This window comes from Schistocerca gregaria, chromosome 2, assembly GCF_023897955.1.
Source record: "Schistocerca gregaria isolate iqSchGreg1 chromosome 2, iqSchGreg1.2, whole genome shotgun sequence".
NCBI lineage: Eukaryota > Metazoa > Arthropoda > Insecta > Orthoptera > Acrididae > Schistocerca > Schistocerca gregaria.
In genome coordinates this window covers 809,245,155-809,265,500 of record NC_064921.1, presented here as the reverse complement: position 1 = coordinate 809,265,500, position 20,346 = coordinate 809,245,155, and the positions used below count along the sequence as shown (strand labels likewise).

Below are 20,346 nucleotides of genomic sequence, written 5' to 3'. Positions count from 1 at the left end.
CTGATTAAGTCGAAATGTAATTTATCACCCTTAGATAAATACCAAATACAAACCAAAATTTCCTTAACATTAGCTGAATGAGATAAAAACATGAAGTAGGATACTTTGATGTCCACATTAAATTCACTCAGTCATCTTCACATTTTGAAAATTTTGTGCATTCACCATTTCACTTCTGCAGTGTACACCATGCTTTCACTAATCTTTGCTATCTTACACTCTCAAAGCCTTACTTTGTAGTACCATGTCTGTCTGAGGCACCTGGAGCAATCAAAAAAAGCAAGCAACAGCATGGTCATTCTTCTGTAACAAGAAAGTCCATATACAAGGTGATTAAAAGAAACATTTACAAACTGACGTGACACATTTGACACACAACAATGATCAGTAATCACACAGGACTCCATGGATCATGAACGCCACAGTAGAGCGCTACAGTTATGTGTGGGCTGGCATTGTTGGAGACTGTTTAATTGCACTGTACTTTCTCCCGGACTGTCTTAATGGCGCACATATCTTGTATCCTGTGAGAGATTCTGCCAGACCTGCTGAATGATGTTTCCATACCTATTCATCACCACATTTCAGCTGACAAGTGAGGGCACATCTGCAGGCAACCTTTCCCAGCTGGTGGATTGGTAACAGCGAGCCAGTTGCATGGCCGCCATGATCACCCAATCGGTCCCCAATTGATTTTTTCCTATGGAGGTTTCTTAAGGGCCTTGGGTATGAAACACTTATGTCGCCAGAGGAACTAGTGGGCAGGATTGCTGCCTCAACAGGATGTCTTAGAGATATACCAGGTATCTTTGAGAGGGTGCACCGTTCAATGCAGCATTGATGTCGAGCATGTATCATTGCATCTGGAAAAAAACTTTGAGCACGTACTTTAGTGGGGGTCCATTTTTAGCATGCTACTAAATAACTGCAATGCCATTTAGTAGTCACAGATGGCCTTTGTGACCCCTGGTTCCTTTGTAGTTACTGATCCTTATTGTATACTAGATGTGCTGTTACATTTTGTGATGCTCTTCTTCTTTGAAGGAGATCCTGTCTACTGTTCAACCTCTAGATTTAGAGATGAAGAGACTAAATAACCTTTTAATTTATCTCAAAATCAGGTTTTTTATCAATGTATTTTGTTTGGAGTGGCAATATATTGTGCAAAATGTGCACAACAGTTATGCATCATTGAGGGAAGAAAGGGCTAGAACCTCTTGTAGACATGTCTTCAAACAGTTTGGCATATTGACAGTAGCCACACTATATACTTATTCCCTTACGAAATTTTTTGCCAGCAGTCAGTCACAATCAGTAAAGTCAACCCCACAAAGAAGGTCAAGAAGGATTATGTCTGGTGAAGGTGGTTGGCATGATGTTGGACTGTCTTTATCAGTCCAACTCTCTAGAAAATTTTTATCCAAGAACTAGCAGCCAAGTATCCTTCAGTGTGGCAGTGCACCATCTTGTTGAGACAATAGTCTTGGTTATAATTTCTGTAACTGAGGTGCAACGTAAAGTTACAGTGTGTCCCGGTAAACAGTTGCTGTGAACACAGGCTCAGTAAAAGAGAACAGTCCAATAATTATGTTGGGGAATTAAGCCACACTGGGCACATCTGTTCACTTTTCTGGAGATGTGAAAAGTCACTCGTCTTAAAAGCAAACCTTATTAAGGTTTTCTTTGTTTGCATCACATTTGTGCCAGCATGATCCTAGCAACCGTAGCACATCTGAGCTTATCTTCTGGCTGGCATAGCTTGAAGGAGTTGCACTTTGTATGCATGGAAATGCAGCCACTCGTGTAAACTCTACACAGCAGTGCTCTGAGGTATGCCTTTTTCTCTGGAAAATGACATGATGGTCTCTGCGGATGGATCGAGGTGTATGCGCAGTATCAACAGTGTTGTCACTCCAGGTCTGTTTCTTATGTCCTCATCACTAACACTTCCAGTCTATTTAAACTTTTCGTACCATCCTCTTATGCTCTTCTCTTCTGGCAGATCTTTACCATAGGCACTTCAGAACTTTTGCTGAACTATAACAGATGACCAATTTCTATGAACCCACAAAACTCTTTGCCCCCTCTCAAGCATAGACAGACACCATTGTGGCAACAGCTTCCTCTAAATTGTGCTACCTGTAATAGCAGAACAGGGGAGACAGAGAGAGAGCGCGCATGCAGGAGTGTGTTCATAATTAAGTTAAAGAGTTCAGCTACACAGCTACAGTTTGCAACAAGCCACGTAGCTGTATCTAGCACAGTTCCTTAGAAATAAATATCTGTAATCATGAATAGAGTTAATACTCGCATTGTAGTTCACGAGAAGACAATCAAGGTGTAAACTGTTTCTAACAAGAGATGCAGCCACAGATGAAAACAGTGATAGAGTGCACAGTAAGAACTTTTGTGCATTTTGCACGAGGAATTAATAATGAGAAAGCTTTGTGTAAGGTGGATATCTTTTATTTTTAATGTTGGGCAAAGGAAAATTTGAAAGTGGATTCCTCAGGATGTCTGGACTGTTTCCAAAGAGGACATTTGCTTTTATGTGCCAACCTGTTATTGTGAGTGAGACATGTGCGCAGCATTTCATCTGACAAACACAGCCTGGAAGCTGTGTTAAAATGCCTGCTTCCCAGACACAGAGAGGTGTGCCAGTCCTGGATCAAATCCACCTCATTGATTGACAGCAGTGAATGGTGTGCCAGCCAGTATGGATGTGCTTTTTAGACAGTTTTGCCATCCACCTAGGTAAAGATGGTTTGGTCCCAAAATCACATTTCAGATACATGATGCACAAACACTTTCCAAAAATGATGTCACATTTGACCATGTGATTCCACTAGGTGCAGATAGGAGGGCAGACAAATTCCTTCCTGGGGGTGAGGTTGCAACCAGTAGCTGTAAAATGCCTTTGGGAGTGGCAACCACATCATTGTAATAGCCTATGATGCATCTATAGTTGGTTCTCCCCAAATGTTGGAGGAGCATAATACCAGACCCAACACTGTTTGGATAAAGGAAGGGCACTAGAAAGGAAAGAGGGGAACACAATCGGAATGAAGCAGTATGTGCAAGTTTTCTGATCCTGCATTAAAATAGGCAAACATAATTTCAGCTGAAATATTAGGACCAGTGTTTTCTGAGTGGGAAAAGGGATTTTTCTTATTAATTACCTTTCAGAGACGACAACAGGGATTGGTGACCAACTGCATGAAAGACAAATATGTGAAGAGCGGTCCAGAGGACAAATGAGAAAGAAGAAATCACTTTTCTTCAGAGCAATGCTCTTACTTGCAAAGTTCTTCTAGTAGTGGGAAAATGGACGAACTGAAATTGGGATTGTTGGATCATTCACTCATTTTTGCAAATTGACACCCAATCTCTTGCACCTATTCTAACATCTAAATAAATCTGTGACTGGACAATATTTTTTGAGATCAATGACGAAGTTGTAGTAATGATAGCTGGCATATCTACACTCATGGGAACAACTTTGGGTAACACTGTACATAGCTAAGTGGGTGCTGCCTCAAAAAATTAAGTACTTCAGTTGTCAAGCTAAGATGATTTCTGCAAGTCTTTGCTACAACAGTCAGTATTATCTTTTCTGTCTCCTGTAAGTTCTGACAAGCAGCTGCTCTTCGTAGAATTTTCTTCCATATGTAGAGATAGTGTCCCAGTTTAGGTTATATGAGCAGTCAGTCAGTGCCCCAGAAGGAAAGCATAAAGATTTTCTCAACAACTGGTGGTTTAACTGCTTCACTGGTGCACTGACTATAAGGATCCTATGCTTAAAACATCTTATAGCAAACTTCAAAACATTTAGGATAATGTCTGTTGTGTATCTGACAGTTGTTGTATTGAAATGTGAATTGAACTTTAATTACTTTAATCCCGAGATGAGTCAGAAGATTATTGACAAACATTAAACAAGCAGGAATAAAACTGTGCCGGTGAGAATGCTGTGTTGCTGTTGTTAATGTGCTTCAGTGTTGAATGCCGCCTACTTCATAGTATCAGAATGCCAAATGACATTTCACTAATGTCCACCTATTGTTTGAAAAGTTGGAGCTAGCACATTGTGCAGTGTACATTGGAAAGCTTAAAAGTTGTAGGATTTTGACACTCAGTTGCAATTCCTTTGAAAGACTAGTTCAATGGATGTTACGATATGCTGTGCTGAAAAATAAACAATAGTATCATTTGTAGTGGAAGGTAGGAGACAAGATACTGGCAGAAATTAAGCTGTGGGGACGGGTCACGAGTCGTGCTTGGATAGATGGTAGAGCACTTGCCCGTGAGCGGCAAAGGTTCTGAGTTGGAGTCTCGATCCGGCACACAGTTTTAATCTGTCCGGAAGTTTCAGAATACACTGTTTTGAAAAACATTCTTCCAGTTCCCAAATAAAGAAGGTAGCCAAGTTGTAGAAATACAATTTAAACTCTTAAATGAGATCAGAGGGCACACTTCTTAAAAACGCAATTGAAAGTTACCAGTATTACAGTGGTATGGAACATATATTAACAGTTGGATGTGAAATAGAAAAGATTGTCAGTGGGGGAGAGGAACGACTGTGGGCAATTTACGCCCATCAAAAAAAAGTTTTGCGTCACCCAGGTTCCCAGAACTCCTGAAGATAGACGTTGACTGTGGGTATTGTATCACAAACACAGTCCCTTTGACTGTTCATAGATGTCACTTATCCCGCCCAAAGATGTAAACAACCATGCATGAGCACTGCCTATTAGAGGGAGGGGATCCGACAGCCTATCAGTTCCAGTCATTCCACCAGGAAGGAGCTACACAGCTCGTGTTGTCTGTAGTTCAACCATGCCTAGATGGTCAATATCGTGGGTCGATCGTGTCCACATTGTTACTTGTACCAGGAAGGGCTCCCAACAAGGGAAGTATCCAAGTGTCTGGGAGTGAACCAAATTGACATTGTTTGGACATGGAGGAGGTACAGAGAGATAGGAACTGTGGATGACATGCCTTGCTCAGGCAACCCAAGGACTACTACTGCAGTGGTTGACTGCTACCTATGGATTATGACTTGGAGGAACCCTGACAGCAATGCCACCATGTTGACTAATGCTTTTCGTGCAGCCACAGGATGCCGTGTTACAACTCAGACTGTCCACAATAGGCTACGTGATGCACAACTTCACTCCCGACATCGATGGTGAGGTCCTTCTTCGCAACCACGACACCATGCAGCACGGTACAGATGGGCCGAACAACATGCCAAATGGACCGCTCAGGATTGTCATCATGTTCTCTTTACCAATGAGTGTCGCATAGACCTTCAACCAGACAGTCGTCAGAGATGTGTTTGGAGGCAACTCGGTCAGGCTGAACACCTTAGTCACACTGTCCAGTGAGTGCAGCAAGGTGGAGTTTCTCTGCTGTTTTGGGGTGGCATTATGTGGGGCTGACATACACCGTTGGTGATCATGGAAGGCACCGTAACAACTGTATGATACTTGAATGCCGTCCTCTGACCGATAGTGCAGCCAATTCAGAAGCATATTGGCAAGACATTCGTCTTCGTGGATGACAATTCGCATCCCCATCGTGCACATCTTCTGAATGACTTCCTTCAGGACAACAACATCACTCGACTAGAGTGGCCAGCATGTTCTCCAAACATGAACCCTATCGACATGCCTGGGATAGATTGAAAAGGGCAGTTTATGGAAGACATGACCCACCAACCACTCTGAGGGATCTACACTGAATCACTGTTGAGGAATGTGACAGTCTGGACCAACAGTGCCTTGATGAACTTTAGGGTAGTGTGCCATGACGAATATAGGCAAGCATCAGTGCAAGAGGACATGCTACTGGGTATTAGAGGTACCGGTGTGTAAAGCAATCTGGACCACCAACTCTGAAGGTCTCGCTGTATGGCAGTACAACGAGCAATGTGTGGATTTTGTGGTCAATAAAAAGGGCAGAAATGATGTTTATGTTGATCTCTATTCCAATTGCCTGTCCAGGTTTTGGAACTCTCGGAACTGAGGTGATGCAAAACTTTTTTTAATGTGTATTTAAGTGAGAGAGATGGAAGAAAGGAAAGATAAGCATTGGGCAGGAAGCAATACACATGTATAGTGCACATAAGGATGCTGTTTGCGAAAGAACAACTTCAAACGAACAAAAAAGAAGTGAAGGAGGAAAAGAGCTCAAGTAAAATCATGTCATATATGCAGAAGTATAAATCTGACTATTTAAAGTTGTTGTGTGTAATGTTGGTTACTTAACTGAGAAACCGTTGCAGTTGAGTAGCTAGTGAAATTGTTTGCAGCATTATGTACATCTTCATGCCACACATTGATTAGCTACAGGTGGTTTATTGGGTATCATAATTTTTTTTATATTAAATATGTATTTTTCATTGTTGTAGATAACTAATATAGAATCAGTTTTAATTTCAAAAATTTTGATCCCAGGTGTGCAAATTTTGTTAAAGACTGAACTTCTGGTTTTCTCCATAGAGTAGTCTCTGATCTTATAGTTGGGCACTGAGCATGTTCTTTGCTAAAACATCTTTTCAGACACTCAGCCAGTGTCGATAATTAAGGAGACTGACCCTGTATACTGTCTGGAGCTGCCACAGCTGAAAGAAGCAACAGAGGACAGCGGCGCCTACATCCTCCTGTGCTGGGTCAACTTGCTCGTTGTGGATGATCAATGTGCGAGGTATGTGTACAGTAGAGCTGTGAATTTTTAATTTTTGTGAACTGAGGAAAAATAGATTATCAATAAACATGCTGTAATAAATAATATTAACAACAACAACAACAACAACAACTAAAGTCAACCCAGGGTGGTGGGTGAGTTCCATACAGGTTTGGGTGGGGGTGGGTCATGGCAAGGGTGCAGGCCAATGGCACCTGATTATACCAGTACCAAAAAGTAAATTACTTGATTACAACTTGTGAAGAGGTGCTACAGTGTGGTAGCGTAACCCCCTCATGGCACATGCTGAAGGAGGAGCTTGTGGCGCAGTGTCGGCTAGCGACCATCCGGCAGGTTCTGACGTATTCACTGCGGAATACTGGTACCTACAATCTGCTAGTGCAGGTGTGCTGCACTGTGTGAGTCCTGTGAGCGGTCCTGTAGACAAATGTGATCCTTGCTGATGATGTCAGCCTTCTGGCAGAAAGTCCCACATCCTTGTACCTAGAGTGGTGGCTTGAGGCAGCACAGTGTCCACACTAATTCAGAACAGGAGGGAGAACAGCTTTACTGCACAAGTCATGAGCTGCTGCTTCTGCTGCTGCTGCTTCTGTTGCTGGAAGATCCTGGAGTGCCCCACCAGTGTAGCAGCACCAAAGGTAGGCTTGGCGTTAGTAGATTGTGCTGCTGTTCAGGGCTTTTGGTGGCTGCTTGCCCTTACGTGGTGTGGCGGTGCCCAGCATACCCACCTCAGTGTAGTCGGTCTGATGGGCTGTGATTCTCTCTGCTAAAAAGTCACAACTATTTTTACAAGATAGTGGCTCATCTGTTGTGCTGAGGTGCTGCCCCTGATCATGATCTTGACAACATTTCTGCACCCACTGATGGAGAAACTACTTGACCCCTTCTGTAAGACCTCTATCTGGTTGTTGTGCTGGTAGGTTCAAAGTTCAAGATATGGTCTGTTTCGCAATGTATAAACAGCCATGTAGTTGCCTACAACTTCTGCAGCCCTCCATTGCCATTCTTCCACAGAATCACTGAAAAATAGTGGTGGCACTACATAGTAGTGGTTTTAATAATAATAATAATAATAATAATAATAATAATAATAATAATAATAATAATAATAATCCATATACATCCTCTACACAATGAAATGTATCTACCCATTACTTTCATGGAAGCTATTCATTTTTGAAAAAATTTCAGATGAAAGGTTCATGATATCTCACTGCAGTAAGTCAAAACTGTTAATACAGACTGACTATTAACTTTGAAAACAGTTATCAACTTGCCGAAAGTACACTGGGCCAGGCTGTTCCAGCAGGTGTGCCAACTGGCAGGCAGCTGGGTGCCCGTGGGCACAGCCATGACCGATGGGCAAGGATGCATGAACTGTGCACGTGTGTGCAGCAAAGGAGTCTGCTGTAAACTTGCAGGAATGGGAAAGCGGGTCGCATTTTGTGAATAGTCATCATTGTATATAATAAAACCAGTTATGAGGAGACTATGAACAAGTAATGCATTGTAGTGGGATGTGTGAAACAGAAATATTCTTTCTAACTAAAAAAGAGTAATATTTTATTACATTTGTAAACAAGTCATTTCTTTTTTATTGCAAGAGGCAAAATAGTTGGAGTGAGATACCTTGTTGCTGAAAGATGTAGAATGCTCTCCAGTGTTGATGGGTCATGGAGTTGGGACCTTTCCGTCGTTTTATCCTTGTCATAATGAAAAACAGTGGCTTACAACAACATCTAGAGCCAAACATAGAAGTAATATTACCCGCACTTCTTTGTAGCTTTGGAAACTGTTCTGCTTGGACATTATGGTATCATCTTATGAAATTGGTTGTATTGTAATATCTGTCCTTGAGTAGAGTGCACTATTGTAATCAGTGAGTGGTTGTAACTGCATTTCTGAAGACACCGTATCAGCTGCAGCAGAAAATATTACGCAAAATAAATAGAAATAATTTTCTAGGTTACACAGGTCTTTAAACATGGGCTGGTAATACTGATCGAGTTAAACAATATTTCGTTGGTACGCTGTGAAACATGAGTCTCAAGGTATTTGTAGCGATGAAAGGCTTTAAAAAAAACTTTAGATTTTGTGCAGTGATCTGCCTTTTGAACAGACTTAGTTAGTCTGTGAATGCATTTATTTTGTCATACATGTTAGGAATAAGATCCTTTGCTTGAAGTGACAAATTTTAGTGTCCTATTTGTTGTTACAGAGTGCTGGTGGTCGCTCTCATTTCCATAAAGAGGGTGATTTCCTTCTGAATAGCAAAAAATATATTGAGAACTTTGCCTTTACTAAGCCTCATATCGCACAATGAGGTGTACATCACCATACGCTGTGTCAATACCTCACAAAAATCCCTTGAACTGGTGGTGATTGTTACCATAGCACCTTACAAAATTTACACATTGTACCATGACCTTCGTGACATAGCCGTATCCCATACTTATTGCATTCTGGTGGACAAAACAGTGTAGATAAGTTTTTCGCAAATTCAGCCAGAATTTTTTTTGCTTTCACACAAGAGACAAATCTTTGCTGACACCCAGCCACCTGTAGAATTCCATCTGTCCCCACAGAACAGTGCCTAGCCCATGGGAGACATGTTTTCAACGGATTCACATACCATCTCAAATATATCGCGACTTGTGGTTGCGTAATCCTAGGTTTAACATCTAATAGTTCCATAGTTCCTTGAAAACCTGTAGTTCAGGGTCAACACCCTGCACAAATATTGCAAGCTATGCATAGTCTGTTACGAATGAGCAACAAAGGTCTGACCTTCCTCCTGTTGATTTTCCACATCTCAGCACCCGTGTCTCAGCTCCGACGAGAAACTGTTTATTTGGAGAGGCAAACTCCTTCAAATTTCCTTACCTCTCCTGATGTTAAGCACTGTGCAATTGCCAGCAAACAGTATATGAACATGAGACCCATTGAAAATGGCATGTCACTTCTTGCAATAATGTGTGCAACTGTCTAGCCCACTCTTAATGTAGCTTCGGTTGAATACTGATTTTCATCCGCTGTCTAAAATTAATTGCATAATAATGTATGCAAAAACTGAAACTGACACATATGAAGAACAGGCATAAAGTCTATGTTGTGACTTTATTCTGCCTCAAAATTAGCTGTTGCTGTATTTTTCTCTTAATTGTTGCAACAAGTTGCTTTCTTGCATCACCGCTGACCTCATCAAACTGCCCGGTGTGAAGGGACATGCTCCATATTGTACTACTTCATTGTAGTGAGCATCTTATGACATACTAGACACTGAGGCAACCCAACATTTTCAACAGATGAGAATTGTTCTTCCAAAAAAGGGAAAAGGGCAACAGGATATTGGGAGACATCATCGCTGTAAGTACATTCACCACAAAGTGCAAAACATTAATAAATTCTATGGAGCCAATCGTCAGCTGTGCTCCAAGCACACTGCAGCCAGTGTTGGAACATCCCGCACTAGGCCATTTCTGTTCTTCTATTTATTCCTTTCGTTCTCCATCCAACAGTTGCCTTCAGCTGCCCAAAGTACAAAGACGTGTCCATTCATTTTATGACTTTATTGTAAATTTGCTCTGCTTTCTTTTGGATGTGTTGGATATATATGTTACGATTGTCATGTAACATAACAAAATACAGAAAGACTTTCAGATGATGGACACTTTGTACATTGGCTTGCAGTTGACCCTCAACCTAAATAATAATTTTATTATGCATAAATGGTTGGATAACATATGCAGGAGTTAACATCTGGCATAACTTGATAGAAAACAATTATGCCAGTTCATTAGAGGACTCCTAAAAAAATGCAATTCCACTACAAATAAGTGGCTCATAAAACACCGTTTCAACCAATTTTTTAATATTGCTGATCAATCTGGGACCCTAAAGAGGTAGGTCTAATAGAGGAGATCCAAAGAAGAGAGGCATGTTTCTTCATGGATTCAATCAGTAAGTGCAAAAGTTTTACAGAGTTATTTGTCAAACTTCATTGACAAATGCTCAAAGAGAAAGACTGCATGTTGGGAAAGGATTACAGTTAAAAATCCTAGTGTAGATTGTAAGAAGAGTTGACAATATATTACTCTCTGAATCAAACACCTAGAATAATGACAACAACAGGTAAACTGCAGCAGTTTGAACTCATACATTGCATTACTGATATTTGTTCTTGCCACATACCGTTCATAAATGAATGGTTCATTTGGTATCGATAGCTACGATGCCACAATGTAGGTGCGCTCTGCTAGGTTGGCACTACGACACCGACAACAGCACCCTCGAGCCGACACTGTCCAGCTCTACAAGCGCCACTCCGGATTCAGCCCACTTGACTCAAAGTAGATGACCAAGCAACATTGTTTCTATTTCATAGTGGGCGAGCCACTACAGATTTTTCCTTTGTAACTTGATGTTTGGCTTCGCACCTACTTGCTCATCTCAGCCAAAGTTACAATAGCCTAATGTAATCCTAATTCTTCCTATTGTAAAGGTGATTTAAATTTAAACACAGTACTGAAACATTTCACCTTTTCCTGCTCGTAATCATTCCTACATTTGGCCTACCCTTCGGTTTAAAGGAGCAGACCGATGCGCTGCCTACCAGGCGGGATACAAAAGTTCAGATTTGATCTGTTCACGCACATTCTTTCTCCATTTTCCCAGGAATGAATAGCATTAAGTGTTTACATTACTCATACCAAAATAGGTCGAATCAGTACCTCGTTTCTCTAGTTCTGTCAGTACAGAGTCATAAGTGTCCCCAAACCCATGAATCCCAGAGAAAGTGATAATTCCTAATCATTGCTCTGTTCTGTAGTTATCTTAGTGACCTTACGCCATATACCCCTGCCCCATTGCTTTTGCCTGTTTGACCTGTCAGTAAACCAGTCTATGTCTCCTGCATGGTGTCGTGGTTTTTCCTTTCGGTGCTCACTACTTCTAGTTTTTTTATTTGGAAGTTATTGTATAGTCCGTCAGCATTTCCTCAGTCATTCATATGTTTATAGCATTCCTTACAATGGTATGGGATTCAAGATATCTTAAGTGTATCCAGTTATTTCCACTTCTTAGCTTGTATGCCCCTGTCACTGCCTCAATTTTAACTGACAGGTGTAATGGGGGCATGTCCAGCATGGTCTCCATCCCAGCAGTAGGTGTGCAGCTAACTCAATCTGTTACAGCTAATCAGATTCGTCTCTGCACCTTGCCAAGCTCTTCAGCAGCCACCTAGTGTTGTACTTTGTTCTGCCATACTGTACAAATGTCTGTACACTAAAGGAAATCCCAATTGCAAGACAAATATGTTCACATAACATTATGCACAAAATATGGTATTGTTGCCTAGTGTAATTGAATGGCATGTCTAAACCCACTAAGCCAAATGAGTTTCATGGTCACTGGACTTAGATTCAGCAGATATGTTGGGCTGCAGTGATTTATGTATCTCGTTATATCCCTAGATTACTTGGTACAGAAAGCATGTTGGCTAGTTCTGCAAGGTCAGTGTGACTTTGACAATCATTTGCCTCAACCTTTACCCCATTTTCAGTTGTGTATTTTTATAATTGAAACAACACACCACACCTTTCCTCTTCAACATATTTGTTTCTGAGTTTTCTTGTGACTTGTGTGAATAAGGTGAAAAAAAGTGTGATTCGTATATCCTTTCTCTCGCTTTGTTTTATATAGTGGTATACTTTGAAATAAGCTATTGTTAATGTATTTGTTTTCATGATATGTACTGATTATAAATATGTTTGTTTTTATGCCTTTGTTTAGGTTTAGCAGTCCATACACAATGCAAGTTGGTCGTGAGACATCTTACAAAGATCTTCAGAAACTGATCCTGAAAGAAATGAACACAATTCTTCATGATGATGTTCTTGTCAATTCACAGGATGTAAGTTGAATGAGTACTGTCCACATTGTTGTATCTATTAAGTTACTTTTTTAGTGTTAGAATTTTCTATTAAAAACTCATCTTCAGCATTTATAAAGAGAAATTTATCTGTCACACAATTACATTAATTAAACAGAGTGGTAAAGCAGCAAAGGAGATAAATTTGTGACAAATATGATCTCACTTAACAGATTCCTCTGTTCCGCATGCGCATTGTTGATGGGCTGGGAGGTTCACCTACATTCCTGGATCCTCTGCTCGACCACCCACTGTACATGGAGGCTGTAGATCAAGCACTTGCCCTGTGTGAGAAGGAAGCAGGGCCTCCTCATCTGAAGCTGGTTTTAGAGTGGGATCTCCAGGCCAAGGATAGGTGAGTAGTCAAAATGTTCTCAGTGAAGAAGTTATCCGTGTAGATCCATTGCATTACTTCTGTCAGAGCTTTCCTGATGAAGACACTGGTGGATTTTGTTGAAATTTTGTATTTTTGTAGAACACTACACAACAAATACAGCAAGAGAATTTACTGTGACAAATCTGCCACAAAAGAATTGGTTGCTACGTATCACCAAAGTTATTCAACTAGTTTACATGTGTCCTGCAATTAAATGTATGAAATTCCATTATTTTTGTGTGTAGTGCCTGGTGAAGGAAGGTATTCTTTTAATGCGGTAACAGAGATGAGCCTTTCATACAGTAGAAAATTCACTAAAATTTACTTGTGATGTACATGAGTAGGCACAAAATTCTCACTTGAAAAGTATGAGGGTCAGTCAAAAAGTAATGCCTTCTATTTTTTTTCTTCTTAAATGAAAAATGGGGACTAGGTGATATTCCACAGTGCTTCTTTCCTGATCCATTGCAGTAGTAACTTCCTGCTTCCACAGATGATGGCTGACATTTATGTTCATATTACAGTTCGTGAATGGGGAAGCAGAAACGCCCATTCACATTCATGAAAGACCGAAATATGAGTATGATGATCCAACAGTGGTTATAATCACGGTTATATGATTGGTTTGTTGCTGTAATGGAGCTGAATGGTGAAAACCGTTGGCTAACGAAATGCATGTTGCAACAAGCTGGTGACTGCAACCTCTCCATGCAACATTCAGTGAGTTGATGATATTTATGGTGACTGCAGATGACTGTGTCACATTACCTCCCGCAGCAGAGGCAGTGTGAAGGTGATTATTCAACAACTGGGATACTCAAAGGTTTGTGTAACTTGAATACCAACAATGTTAATTGACCAGAACAAAAAGATAAGAAAAACAGTTGCCTTCCAATTTTTGCTGTGCTTCCATTTGGAGGGGGAGTAGTTCTTGGAAAAAATTTTGGCCGGAGATGAAGGATGGGATCATGTTTTTAAACAGAAACAAAGAGGCATCACCAAAACTTACTAAAGAAGAAAATGATTAAAACTGTGTGATCGCCAAGGGAAGTTATGGCTTGGCTACAGTATTCTTGAGTGCAGAGGGCATGGTTATGGTTTATTTTTTGAAGCAGGGACGTACAATAAATTCTGTCCCATATACTGGATGCCTCAAATACTTCAAATCTTTCCTTCAGTGAAGTTCACACAGCAAAAGCTGAGGCAGATCTTCTTTTGCGTGACAATGGAAGACCACCTGCCAGTCATGGTACTACTGAAGATATTGTAAAAACTGAATGGGAAGTCTTGCCTTATTCCTCATACTGCACTGACGTGGCAGCATCTGACTTGCATTTTTGTTTTGCAGCTCATTGTGGGATTCACTTTGAAGATGAAGAGGTTGTGAAAATGCCTGAGAGGCTGTGGAAGGAGAACCATGCGTTTTACCAAACTAGTATTCATGCCCTTGTTAAAAGAGACGGACCAAAACTGCAGAAATTGATGGAGATTATATTAAAAAGGTCATAAATTAATTGTCAGTGTTGGGGGTTTTCAACCTATGTAGTGGCGTGTGAAATTCTAGAAAAATAAATAAAAGAGGCATTACTTTTTGACTGACCCCTGTGTTTGTTTTTAAATATCCTGGTATGTCACCAAATGCAAGAACTAGATTATCTAATAGTTAATGGGCTGAGAGAGAGCTTCCCAGTAATGAAACTTTGATTTTAAATATTCGCTGCATTATTAGGCTTTGACTTTTACTTTTTATTACGTAAAGCTCTCTGTGTAACTTGGTTATTCACTTTCTCTTAGAGATGTCAGGTTCCTTCTGGACACTGTGACTAGTGATTTTTAAATAGCTCCATTCTGTGCACATAACTGTAATTGGTGTGTCATTGCCATGATGTCAAGCCCATGTCTTTTTATATGACTTCTCTAGCCCATATGAAGAAAGTCTGCAAAGGTCCTTGCCTTTCATATTTCTGTTCAAAAGGAATATGATGCAATTGAAATATTGAGAGATGATTACTTGGGCACACTTTCTTAACTGCTATATTAAAATAATTGGCTTTTACAGTTGTAAGGGAAAACAACATGTATTAATAATAATAATAATAATAATAATAATAATAATAATAATAATAATAATAATGCTAAAGAAGTTCACCTCAACACATTCACATCTAACTAAATTTTTTTCTCATGTGGAAGTTTCTTTCTATTTTATTTAAATTATTTAATAGTTACATTGCAGACCCATACACATTCCCTGATACACTTACACATGGAATAACTTATAAGAAACCTAAAGATCAAGCAGACACAGCAAACGCAGCTAAATACCGCCCCATAACATGCCTACCAACAATATACAAAATATTAACTTCAGTCATTACACAGAAATTAATGACACATACAACACAGAACAAAATTATAAATGAAGAACAAAAAGGCTGTTGCAAAGGAGCACGAGGATGTAAAGAGCAACTGAGGTGACATATCAAGCTAAAACTAAACAAAGGTCGCTACACTACGCATACATTGATTACCGAAAAGCTTTTGATAGTGTACCCCACTCATGGTTACTACAAATATTGGAAATATACAAAGTAGATCCTAAATTGATACAGTTCCTAAACATAGTAATGAAAAATTGGAAAACCACACTTAATATCCAAACAAATTCAAATAATATCACATCACATCCAATACAGATTAAGTGTGGAATATACCAAGGAGACTCATTAAGTCCTTTCTGGTTCTGCCTTGCTCTGAACTCATTATCCAACATGCTAAATAATACAAATTATGGATACAATATTACTGAAACATACCCACACAAAATTACACATTTGCTATACATGGATGATCTAAAACTACTGGCAGCAACAAATTAACAACTCAACCAATTCCTAAAGATAACAGAAGTATTAAGCAAGGATATAAATATGGCTTTTGGAACAGACAAATGTAAGAAAAATAGCATAGTCAAGGGAAAACACACTAAACAAGAAGATTACATATTGGATAGCCACAGCCTGCATGGAAGCGATGGAAAAAACAGATGCGTATAAATATCTAGGATACAGACAAAAAATAGCAATAGATAATACAAATATTAAAGAAGAACTGAAAGAAATATAGACAAAGACTAACAAAAATACTGAAAACAGAATTGACAGCAAGAAACAAAACAAAAGCTATAAATACTTATGCTACACCAATATTGACCTACTCATTTGGAGTAGTGAAATGGAGTAGAGTAACACAGACCTAGAAGCACTCAATACACTTACACGATCACAATGCCACAAATATAGAATACATCACATACATTCAGCAACAGAAAGATTCACATTAAGCAGAAAGGAAGGAGGAAGGGGATTTATCGACATAAAAAACCTACATTATGGACAGGTAGACAATTTAAGAAAATTCTTTCTAGAACGAGCAGAAACTAGCAAAATACACAAAGCAATCACTCATATAAATACATCGGCTACACCACTGCAATTTCAAAACCACTTCTACAACCCTTTAGATCACATAACATCAACAGATACGAAGAAAGTAAATTGGAAAAAGAAAACACTACATGGCAAGCACCCATATCATCTAACACAGCCACACATCGCTCAAGACGCATCCAACACATGGCTAAGAAAAGGCAATATATACAGTGAGACGGAGGGATTCATGATTGCAATACAGGATCAAACAATAAACACCAGATATTACAGCAAGCATATTATTAAAGACCCCAATACCACAACAGATAAATGCAGACTTTGCAAACAACAAATAGAAGCAGTAGATCACATCACAAGTGGATGTACAATACTAGCAAATACAGAATAGCCCAGAAGACATGACAATGTAGCAAAAGTAATACATCAACAGCTTGCCTTACAACATAAACTTATAAAACAACGCGTTCCCACATACAAGTATGCACCACAAAATGTACTGGAGAATGATGAATACAAATTATACTGGAACAGAACCATTATAACAGATAAAACACCACCACATAACAAACCTGACATCATACTCACCAATAAAAAGAAGATATTAACACAACTAATCGAAATATCCATACCCAACACAACAAATATACAAAAGAAAACAGGAGAAAAAATTGAAAAATACATCCAACTGGCTGAGGAAGTCAAGGATATGTGGCATCAGGATAAAGTTGACATTATATTAATTATACTCTCAACTACAGGAGTCATACCACACAGTGTCCACCAGTACATCAATGCAATACAACTACATCCAAACTTATATATACAACTACAGAAATCCATAATTATTGATACATGTTCAATTACCCGAAAGTTCCTAAATGCAGTATAACATACCATACAGTTAAAAGGAAGTCACGCTTGATCAAGGTCCACGTCACTTTCTACTTCTGACCAGACATAACGTCTGAGATAAAGAAATAATAATAATAATAATAATTATTATTATTATTATTATTATTATTTGTTGGTTGTGGTAAGAAAATCAACCTATTTCTGTTAATTTAGTTTAGTTGTGATCTGTGGTGGTGCACTATAGCTATGTGACAACTTGGTTGACGACAGGAATGATTACTTGAGAATTGGCCTGCAACCCAAAAACTAGTCGTAAAGAGCAAAAAGTGTATAAACAAAATAAGAACTGAGTGCATCGGTGAAATTCTTTTTTCCAAAATGAATTATTTCTGTGAAATTATTCTTGATTATTTTCCAAGTCTTTCTCAGATACCAGCAAGGGATCAAATTGTGAGACAGAATTACTTATCATTAATTACTTTTAGGTAGGGGAATAGTTCATTCTACCAGTAGGTGCATATAAAAGTAAACAACACTATCTTAGAGTTTGGAACTATTAGTTCCTTCCTCATGGAGGAAAGAGGGATAAAGTGGTGAAGATTAAAGAAGGGAAGACCATTCACTCAGCCCCTAGGGTGACAGGAAACCACCTGTTATGATGCCAGAAAGAGGTGGAAGGGTTATTTGTATCCTGATGACATTTAAATTTAGTGAAATAGAACTGTGTAGAACCCAGTGTAAAAAGTAGTAAACTTTCCACACCTTTATGGCCTCAGAAATTGTTCATGTTCCTCTATACACAAATCTACCCACATATACACACTGATGAGCCAAAACATTATGACCACAGCCTATCACAGGTTTGTGGATGCCATCTGGTAATGTGGCAGTCACATGATGCAGTGAGGAATGTATGTAAACATAACAGTAAAGAATTGGGGCACAATTCTAGCACTGGGCTGCAAATGAGGAAATAATGTGACATAAGCAACTTTCACAAATAGAAAATTGCTATGGCACAGCATCTGGGAATGAGCATCTCGGCAAAGCTGAATCGTCTGTTTGCGTGCTACTGTTGTGATTGTATGTGGGAAGTGACTGAAGGATGATGAAACCATAAGTGAGCCTCATCACAGAATGTGGAGGTCATCTCTCTTCAAATATGATGACAGAGTACAGTTGTGGTGCAGGCACAGTTCCTTTAGGACACAGCATTCTGCGCACATTGCTAAATGTGGGGTTCGGTAGCAGATGAACTCTACAGCTTCTCATGATGACCCAATGACATCATCAATTAAGACGTGCAGTATGCATGTCTTCACTCAGATTTTGCACGGTATCAGTGGAAATCTGTTCTCTGGTTGGATGAATCACATTTCTTGTTATGCCAGGTTGATGGCCACATTCAGATACCCTATCATGTAGGAAAACAGCTACAAAACTTCCTATGTACCACAGACGGTAGCCAGTGGGGGCAGAATTACCCTGTGGCGGACATTCACCTGGACTTTAATGTTTCCTCTGCAAGTAATCAAAGGCACCATGAAAGCTGTGGACTACATGAACAGTTTTTGTAGACCACTTGCATTCCATCAAGCATGATGGCTTCCCCGTGGTAGTCATACCCTCTAGCAGCATAACTGTCTCTATCACAAGGCCAGAATTATGCTGCAATAATTTGAGAATCGTGATAGTGAACTCACATTGAGGTCTCGTCCGCCATATTCAACTGATCTAAATCCGAGGGAACTCAACTGGGATGCTATTTGGCACCAGCTCCGTATCCACAAGTCATTGCAATTACCTGCCACAAAGCTGCAAACGACTTCTTGAATTCATGCCATGCAGAACTGCTGCTGAATTGAGCTTCAAAGGTGAACCATCATGTTATTTGGTAAATTTTTATTATATTTTGGCTCATCAGTGTGTATGTTGGTTGTAGGGGTTCATAGAAAGGAGCGGTAGTGACCTTATAAACATGTGGCATACTGACTTAGTTGTTAAAGATATTTTATCGTTATGTTGAGACATACGTACAGTAACACATCAGTTTTCGCACCAAAAATGTGTTTTATTTTTGCTGCCAAAGGGGAAACTAAAATCGTAGGAAAGTTCTGGTGGGTTGTAAATACTTTTGGATTAAAGGAGACGACTCACTGAAAAGCATATTATTTGAGTTGCCGATAGGCACCCACAAAAAGAAAGAAAACTTACTGTCTTTTGTAGTAAACCTTTTTTGAGGTAAAGTATTCTAGCACAGCTTTCATAGTATTTTATTTATTTATTTATTTATTTATTTTTAATTTTTTGAGATAGAGTATTCTAGCTAAAAGGGGATTGCTATGAAAGCTAGTAAGTTTCCTTTATTTTTATGGGTGCCTATCGAGGACTCAATGCGTCCACTTTTCTGTGAGTGGCCTCCTTTAACCCAAAGGTATTTCCAGGAAACAAAAAGTGATAAAATATTTAACTTTGCATTTTGTACACTGAGCTTTCAGTTTCAGAAATATATATTTTAAATTATTTTGATTTTACACTGTAGATAGATAGGATTTTTCTGCCTAATTGAAGGCTTTTTAATAAAAGAGTAATTGGACAGCATCAGGAAATTGGCTAATGCATGAAGAAAATGAAACTTATGTAAGGTGTGTGCATATGTTGTAATGTTATGCAGATTAGAATATTCAGGATGATTTTGTTTTGAATATTAACTCGAGCAAATTCCCATATTTGCAGCACAATTGCTGATGACAGTGACCAAATGGAAGAACTTGCCAGTGTAAAGCAGCTGAAGATGAGTACAGAGCAGGGCGGAACTGTCAGCCTGGAGGAGTGCTTTGAGGTACAGTAATCGAAGGGAAATAAACAACTGCACTATCATATGGTTTCAAAAATAATATCCACACTTTCAAACAGTAGAAAGACCAGGATGGAATGACAACATTATGAAAAAGATAGATTGGTGAAAGCAGTGAATGGTAGCGTTTAATTGTGACAAGGTTGCCTCTGCTTCTACATCTACATCCATA

At 39.3% G+C, this 20,346-nt stretch overlaps 1 protein-coding gene across 3 annotated transcripts in view; it reads left to right on the top strand.

Moving 5' to 3' along the window:
• The window catches only part of LOC126335105 (ubiquitin carboxyl-terminal hydrolase 31), a 347,357-nt gene that overhangs the window by 268,913 nt on the left and 58,098 nt on the right, over window positions 1-20,346 (top strand). For all 3 annotated transcript variants that reach the window (XR_007564816.1, XM_049998042.1, XM_049998043.1), the window contains exons 4-7: window positions 6,564-6,708; window positions 12,499-12,619; window positions 12,811-12,992; window positions 20,054-20,159. Coding sequence is in view for 2 of the 3 variants with exons in the window: in XM_049998042.1 (XP_049853999.1) it covers window positions 6,564-6,708; window positions 12,499-12,619; window positions 12,811-12,992; window positions 20,054-20,159 (554 nt within the window). In the remaining variant the exon portion in view is untranslated. The remainder of the gene's footprint in view (window positions 1-6,563; window positions 6,709-12,498; window positions 12,620-12,810; window positions 12,993-20,053; window positions 20,160-20,346) is intronic.